The sequence below is a fragment of the Macadamia integrifolia genome, unplaced genomic scaffold, assembly GCF_013358625.1.
Source record: "Macadamia integrifolia cultivar HAES 741 unplaced genomic scaffold, SCU_Mint_v3 scaffold_130A, whole genome shotgun sequence".
Classification (NCBI taxonomy): Eukaryota; Viridiplantae; Streptophyta; class Magnoliopsida; order Proteales; family Proteaceae; genus Macadamia; species Macadamia integrifolia.
The window spans coordinates 110,081-118,935 of NW_024870620.1; the positions used below are offsets into that span (position 1 = coordinate 110,081).

At 40.2% G+C, this 8,855-nt stretch overlaps 1 protein-coding gene across 1 annotated transcript in view; it reads right to left on the reverse strand.

Moving 5' to 3' along the window:
- LOC122070845 (polyvinylalcohol dehydrogenase-like) overlaps positions 1 to 2,043 on the reverse strand; it is a 4,164-nt gene extending 2,121 nt beyond the window's left edge. The window contains exons 1-2 of the mRNA XM_042635088.1: positions 1,936 to 2,043; positions 1,334 to 1,782 (exon numbers count right to left, since the gene is read on the reverse strand). Of these exons, the coding sequence (XP_042491022.1) occupies positions 1,334 to 1,782; positions 1,936 to 2,034 (548 nt within the window). The 5' untranslated portion in view covers positions 2,035 to 2,043. The remainder of the gene's footprint in view (positions 1 to 1,333; positions 1,783 to 1,935) is intronic.
- Between the last annotated feature and the right edge of the window lie 6,812 nt (positions 2,044 to 8,855).

Sequence of the window (8,855 nt, forward strand, 5' to 3'; positions counted from 1 at the left end):
CTCTCTCTCTCTCTCTCTCTCTCTCTCTCTCTCTATATATATATATATATATATATATATGATTAAGACCCCATCCTCTCTCGGGTTATTCTTTTTTATCCCTTAACTTGAGAGTCCGGACCACATTCACCTACGAAAACATTCTTATACACTCCTATGATCGACATGTGGCCTCTATTGACTTCGCAAACTTATGCTATTGAGAGAGAGAGACTTAATAGAGTCCATGTGTTGATCAAAGGAGCATACAAGAACATTCTCATACATGAATATGATCTGAATTCTTAACTGGCTACCCTTTCTTGTTACAACCCTATTACCCACAATCGTGTGCGCTGACATGGAATAACTCCTTCCCCTATGGGTTTGCAAATACTTCCCTTAGGTTTTAGTATTTTACAAATTCCATTTTGGTGTAGACGATTGCAGGTAGCAGTGCAACCTTTCCCTCTTCTCACATTAGGGATATTTTCCATGTACCCATGTAATTACATGAGTTCATGGGGCATAAATAAGACCAAAGACAATTATGAAAAATGACATCATTGTTTTTTGTATTCACTTATAAATAAATCAAATTTAATATGATAAACTCGATGTAACTAACTAGGGTTGCATAGGCTAAAAACACTTTTTGTCATTATTTTCTTAAAACCTTTTCTAACGTTTCGAATATATTAATAAATTATTATTATTATTACTATTATTATTATTATTATTATTATTATTATTATTATTATTATTATTATTATTATTATTATTATTATTATTATTATTATTATTAGATAGTGTAGAGTATTAACTCATTGATTCACTTGGTTGAGTCTAGATCACATTCTTAATTGTACGAGAACCAACCCTGATGGATATCTATATTCCACCAAATCACGATAGCTATTCTAATGGCGGAGAAAATAAGTGGAATATAGGTGTCCACCAAAAGGTGTACAAGAATCATTCTTATATGAGAATGTGAACTTCACCACCTTTTTTTTAATTATTAAAATATACAAAAACAACTTAGCCTTTTCCCAATTAAATTGGTCACCATGAATCGATGAGAGGGTAAAATAATTAAAAAATAAAAAAATGAAGAAAGGAACACGGCAATACCTCATAGACATCCCACCTAAATGGGATCAACTACATGTATCAGTGAGAGAGTAAAATAATAATAATAATAAATAAATAAATAACATAAATAACATAAATACCTCAGAAACATCCATGGATCCTTTCTCTCCAAACATGAGCTATTAAACTATAGTTCTGCATAATTAAATCCAAAACAAACTAGGGAGGAAGGGAGATTTTAAGTTATTAATTTACTAACCCCTTGTAGGCAGTTCCAGACATGGTAACAAGAGAAGCGTTATGTCTGTCTAGCTGACTCAACCAAACAAGATTCCCAGTATCTCTTTCCACTGCAATAACAACCGCAGGACCATAAATTCCAAACATTATAATGTCTCCAGCAACAGTAGGTGTAGATCTTGACACAGTCACATTAACTCCATAGATCAATCCTGTTCCTTTAAGTCCAGTAAGCTTCTCCAAGTTCTTCTCCCACACTAGAGACCCATCATCAGCCTTCACAGCATATATATATCCATTCCAACTGGGAAAATAAAGGGTCTTGTCGTATATCGCTGGTGTCGCCGTTATATCTTTTCCGGCATAGAATTTCCATTTCAACCTCAGTTTCGAAACCGTTCTAGGGCTTATCTTTGTTTCATCCTTGGCATACCTTCTGTTATATATATCTCCACCATGGTTGAGCCACTATATGGCCAAACAACAAAGAAAGAAAAGATTAATTACAAAGACTATATATATATATATATATATATATAAAAATAAAGAGCAACCCAGTGCATGAGACTGCATTTAGGCTAAACCAATAAATAAGGAAATGAAAAGAAGATAAGCTCTTACATTTGAATTAGTAGCAGTGGATGTAAAAGAAAGAAGGAATAATATTGCCCAAAGAACATCACAGACACCGTGGTTATTATAGCTTCCTACAAGCGCCATTGAACAATAATGAAGACCTATTATGAATTCTTCAAACAACTAGAATTGGACTTGATTTATATCATAAGGTTGCTTAAGCTTTTGTTTAATTTTAATATTTTTTGTGGGGTGGAGGGGCTGGGGTGGAATTGACTTTTGGTTTTTATTTTTTTATTTTTTTAAGCAATGGCAACCAATCCGTGAACATTCAAATGAGCACTGTTGAAATAAAAAGGTCTACGGTCTACCCTAGATTTCGAGGGTTTGACCTGTAATGGTTGAAAATAGAGGTGTCCAGCGAGAAAGAGTAAAACCAAAACATGACCCTAAGAGCGTATCTATTTTGATTTCTCTTATTGGTTAGGTTTAGACTTAACAAGTAAATATAATCCAAAAGTATTATATTATATTATATTATATTTTATTTTATATTATATATATATATTTTTTTTTATCTTGTGTTGGTATTGGTTCTTATCAGGTTATATCGTTTTTTATCTAATTTTTTAAGTTTGATTTGATGTCTTATAGATTTTGATCTCACAAAACCTCAGTCCAAAAAATGGTTCTATAATTCATGTTAGTTTAGATTAGGTTTTAACACCTGTAGTTGAATACTTGAATGAACTCTTTATTGCGGATGAATTTTTGCTACTACTTAGGCTACAAGAACTTTCTTGTTACGATTCACAATCAAAAAAATGAAATCTCAAGAGTATTTTGAAAAATATTGAAATTTGAAATAGATCCCAAAAGCTCTAATCCTAGTCTCCAAATAGGTCCCTTGACCTATTGCTTCTATCAGAATGAGTCATTTCAATTCCATTTTTTAAGACACTGTTTTGTAGTTAGAGGTGGGAGTTCATTGAATAAAATAAGAACCATATGTTTCTCGAATCTGTACACAAAATCTGGACCTACTGGGTATGGGGTGCGGATCTAAATCACTTAAGTTGAGGCCAATATCTTTTAATATTTCTAAATTCTCTAAATATCAATTTCATAACGTTTGAAACCTATTAAGTAGAATTCTAACAAATTTGAGGAGCCATGGAGTACGGAGCACTCTTCTCTGTTTAAAAAGCTAACGTGCAAGTCATGCAGAAATGAAAACTTCTCATCCAACTTGCCAAATTGGGACATATTTTTACTAGGTTTGGGTTGAGGTTTTAAAGCACGTAATCGGTGATGATGATAGAAGTAGTTAGTACCAATTCCATTCAGGATTTTTTATTTTTATTTTTATTTTTTATGGGTGAGGAAAACAGAATTGGATATGAATTGACTTATATAGGAAGGAAAACACTACCTGATCCCGTGGTCCTTGCATAAGCATGGACCAAATAGGGTCCACAAGAGTATTTGAGAGAAGGGGTGGGATGGTCATCTTGTCCTCATTGTGTGTGGGCTTAGGGAACGAGACTAGGCAGTGTTCTTTTCCCTTATTATAGACTTGGCGTCAGTGGGGTTAATGTATTGGTGACAATTGAGGAGAAAGATTCCACAAAAGGATTTTTTTTTAATATTTTGGATCAACCATAAATAAAGAAGGTGACATAGAAAATGATGTTTAACAGACAATTAAGGGGGGATGGATGAAGTGGACAAGTGCATTATCTAACAGGCATATCTCTTTAAATCTTAAATGAAAATTCTATAAGACTTATATGTTTAGTTATGATGTATGGGGCAAAACGTTAGGTAATTAAAAAGCGTCACATAAAGAAGTTATGTATAGTGGAAATGAGAAAACTACGATGGATGTGTGGCAAAACTAGAAAGGAGAAGTAAGGAATGAGCATATTAGAGTTGTTTTGGGAGTTGCCCTGATCAATGACAAGCTCTGGCCGAAAGTCATTGGAGTTGGTATGGCTATGTTCAAAGGAGACCTGAGGACGTCCAATAAGGAATGACCTAATTCAGATTCAAAGAGCTAAAAAAGAAAGGGGTATGCCTAAAATGACCTATGTGAAGTGGTGACAATGACATGTATAGTTTTGGTCTCGCCCCAATTAAGTACGGCATTCGATAGAGTCTATTGGAGGGCAAGGATCCATGTATCCGACCCAATTTAGCTGAGATTGTCCGAAATTGATGGGTTTTGCCTCTTTCCTCTTACTCTCAGATCTTTTTTTTTAGTAGATCTATGCAGCCAACCCCATTAAGTGGGGCTAAGGTTGAGCTTGTTGTGTTGAGTTGTCGTTAGTTATGGGGGTAAGGGGTCCTATTCCAGCTTTCCAAATCTATAGAGACTTATAGTAACTTCTTTGTAACAAACTTAGGGTAGGGGATTTCCATGCACGATGTCCTTATAGAATGCAATTTCCAACACCAAGCAATGTTTTAAAACTTTAGGTTAGTCTCGACTGATACCAATTGGATCAGATCAATTTTGGTCGGGATCAGACATATTTACATTTTTTTTTCCCTTTTAAACTGATGATTTGGACCATCTTTCCTGTATACCTTACTAGCGGGTTGGTATTGAATTGGTCAGGATCAAGAATCGGTCTCAGTCAATACCAATCCAATCCAGGCGATCTTGATTGATCCGATTTGATTTGGTTTTTAAGACAATGATGCTAAGTCAATGAGATCCAGGGAGGAGTAACGATATAGTTTGTATATAGGGGTTTATATATTAGGAAAGAAAGAGTGAAAATATACATGATAGCTGGTAGCATGGCAATAATGTTTCTATGCATGTTTAATAGGCAGGGTGGGGGAGTTAGGTTGAGCAATGTCTTGAGCAAAATGTTTCGATTAAGAAAAATTAATTACAAAACTATATAATAACCATTTCCTTTCAATTTTTTGTATCACCTCGTACTTTTTGATGAATTGGCCGAAACAAAGTCATTCGAAAGTGGATTTATTCTTCCCTTCTCCGAAATAACTCCCTTTAGACTTTTTTCCCCTTCTGACTCCTCCTGGATTTGGCATAATATCCTCAAGCTTCAACCTCTGGCTCTTATAACATTTCTTCTTCTATCTTTGATGGCCTCTCTAATTCCCTCTAGCGTGACAATTGGCACCCTCTAGGGTTATCCTTTCTATTGTGAGTTCTTGTACCATCTACTGTTCTCATATTCTTAGAAACTCCTCTGTTGCCTCCATCATCTTTGATGGTAATTGGTCTCCTCTTCCCCTTTTTCTCCCTCTCTCTAGGCTATTTGGTCTTCTCTTCCACCTTTCCTCATGGCCTCACTGGAAGAGGGAATAAATTTATCTAATTTCCCTCACCCTTTGTCTATTTCAGCGACTTTTCAGTTTGGTACTTCATCTGCTCTCACTATCAGCTCGCCCCTTGGCAAAAAATCGTATGGTTCCTTGGCCACATCCTTTGCCATAGCTTCACTACTTGTCAAGCCTTTCCAAATTGCCTTCCACCTAATCCTTCCTCCTCTCTAGCCACATTCTTGTCCCCTCTTCATGTCGCCTCTGCTGAAATAGCTTTGAAGACTTTAACCATCTCTTCTTTAGTTGCCTTTTGCCCTCTTTGTCTGGAAAAGGGTCCTCAAATATTATTGGCCTACCTCTAGATGTATCCTTAGTCTTCATAAGGAATGGACCGTAATTGACATGACTTTTGCTAGATTTTTAGTTTGTCATGTTGTGGGAAAACTTGTCTTTTGCGTTACTATAAATCATATCTGGATGGACTGCAATCTCCATAGATGGACTTCCAACTTTTGTTCCTTGGAGATGATTTAGAACGTCAGGTTCTTTGATGTTTGCTCTAAGCTCAAAATGCATTCCCCTCATCGTTTTCCATCCTCCCCAATGAATATGCTCATTGTTGTCTCTTGAACCTCCCTTTTATGTCTTGTCCTCCACCCTTGATGGTTCTCTGGCTCTCCATCGGCCTCCTCTCCCCTTTTTCTCCTCTATGGGGGTTGTAATTCAAAATCCGAGGAGTCCTAAAGGAATGAAAACAAGAAAAGCAATTAGGAAGAAATTTTGTCACAATCTGGATGCATTGTGAAGAGATTGTGGAGCTAATGCAGCAAGATTAGGGAAGTTGGCCTTGGTGTTTGATTATTTTTTTGCTGGATTTGATAAACTTATCAATATTTTATAAACTTTAAATTAGGGAAACAAAGTCAAAGGGAGGTATCAATACCTCATTAATTAGCCAAGCAGGCTAATATTGGATTAATTACTGTTGCTGCCAAAAACCCCGTATGAATTGATCCTGCACAAGCACAGACGGTAGAGGCCTGGAGCTTTGTCTGGGGTTAGTCCTCCAACGCTCAAGTTAGGGTCGGCCGCACAGTTTTCAGTAAGGGAGTAATGGTTAGGGTATTGATGCTTACCTTCTTCCTTCTTCTCGGGCCCCCTTATATGGTTCCTAGGGTCTAGGGTTTTCTCTTGCCCTCCCCCTTGTCCTTCTCGGGTCCACCTTCCTCTCTCTCCGAGTCCCGCTCCAATACGTCTGTCCTTCTTGTGGGGAATATTCCCTTCATACAAACGATGTGACAGAGCGTGATAGAGTCTTCGTACTCCCTACCTAGCGGGCGACGCGTGTCCCGATGGGCGACGCTTGTCCTCACCCTATTGAGCCGTATGATTTGGCTGTATCAGGAGATCAAACGCGCCATTGTAGTACCAAATCCGATGGGTAACGGCCCCTATCTCCACTGGAAGTACAACTTCAGTGCCGTATGTTAAAATGAAGGGTGTTTCTCCAGTGGCTAATCTCTCAGTAGTGCGGTAAGCCCAGAGGATGTGGTGCAACTCGTCTGCCCAGAGTCCTTTGGCGTCATCTAGTCTCTTTTTTATTCCTTGAAGTAGTGTACGGTTGGTTACCTCTGTCTGCCCGTTGGTCGGTGGATAACCGACAGAGGTTTTCCTGTGGTTGATGCCAAGGGCCTCACAGAACGAGCCAAAGGTCGGATTGGTGAACTGAGTTCCATTGTCCGTCACCACAACTCAGGGGATCCCGAATCTATAGACTACCGCCCTTTGGAAGAAGTCCCTTACGGTCTTTTCGGTTATCGTCGCTAGGGCCTCAGCTTCCGTCCACTTCGTGATGTAGTCCACTGCCACCACGACAAACTTCCTTTGTCTCGTGGCCAGGGGGAATGGGCCTAGGATGTCGATTCCCCACATGGCAAATGGTACTGGGCTCGATAGGGATGAGAGCTCGGTAGAGTGTAGCTTAGGCACGGGGGCGAACATCTGGCACTTGACGCACTTCCTGACTAGTGATTTCGCATCCTTCCTCATTGTCGGCCAGTACAGACCTTGCCTTAGCACCTTATGCGCCAAGGCCCGGGCTCCTAGGTGTTGGCCGCATATCCCTTCATGCACCTCCCGGAGTGCGTACTCGCCATCGACAGAGTCCAGAAACTTGAGGTATGGCATGGTGAACCCTATTTTGTACAGTGTCTCGTCCTTCAGAAGGAAGCATGCCTACCTCATTCTTATTTTCCTTACCTCGTCCCTATTCTCTGGGAGCTTTCCTTCCTTGAGGTATTCGATTATGGCATCTATCCAGCTTTGGCCGTTCTCGCCTACAGGTAGTACCTCTCGGGGTTTTTCGGTGCTTGGCTGTGATAGCACTTCAAAATACATTGATCGTCCAAGATCTGTGAAATCGGAGGTGGCCAGCTGTGACAGTGCGTCTGCACTAGCATTCTCTTCTCGAGACACCTGCCTCACCTCGAATTCCTTGAAGGCTGATATCCTGTCTCGCACCGTCTTTAAGTGTTCTGCCATCCTCTGTTCTTTGGCTTCGTAGTCTCCATTCACCTGTTGTACCATGAGCTGTGAGTAACTATGCACTACCATCTCCTTTACCATCAAAGCCCGAGCCAGATTAATCCCGGCTATTAACACTTCGTACTCTGCTTTATTGTTGGAGGCTTCGAAGTCGAACTGTAGAGCGTATTCTATCTTGAAACCCTCAGGGTTGATCAACATGATTCCTGCGCTGTTGGAAGAACCATCCACGTACAATGTCCATGCTTTCTCTCCTCAGTCCTCGACAAACTCCTGGAGGTCGTCGGGGAGCGTCGTCTCGGCGATGAAGTCCGCGAGGGCCTGTGCTTTAATTACGGTTCTCGGTTTGTACTGGATGTCAAATTCTCCTAACTCTATGGCCCAGTTTACCAGGCAACCGGACATATCCGGCCGCTGCAGTATCTTCTTCAGGGGCTGATCTGTGAGTACACACACCATATGTGATTGAAAATATGGCCTCAGCTTTCTTGCCGCTGTCACTAGGGAATACTCCACTTTTTCTGCCTTTCTGTATCTTGTTTCGACATCTAGAAGGGTTCGACTGACATAGTATATTGGTCGTTGTTGCCTTCCTTCTTCCTTCATCAGTACTGTGCTTACCTCCACTACGGATACAACAAGATATAGCTATAAGGTATCCCCGGTGTTCGGCTTCGTCAGCAGCGGGGGTGCGGCCAAGTACTCCTTCAATTTTTCAAAGGACTTTTCGCACTCCTCCATCTATTCAAACTTTTTGGTCCCTTTCAGTGCTTTGAAGAAGGGAAGGCATCTATCTGCAGACCGAGACATGAATTGCTCGAGGGTGGTGACCCGACCCGTTAGCTCCTGGACTTGCTTCACATTCTGGGGTGACTTCATGTCCCGAATGGCTTGTATTTTGACTAGGGTTGGCCTCAATTCCTCTCTCCGAGACGATGAAGCAAAGGAACTTTCCCGAGGCTACTCCGAATGCGCACTTTGCTGGGTTCAGCTTTATGCCGTACCGTCTCAGCACCTGGAACGCCTCTTCTAAGTCTTGGATGTGTCGTTTCTCCTTCAGGCTTTTTACGAGCATATCATCCACATATACCTCCATGGTTTTGCCGATCATCCCTTTG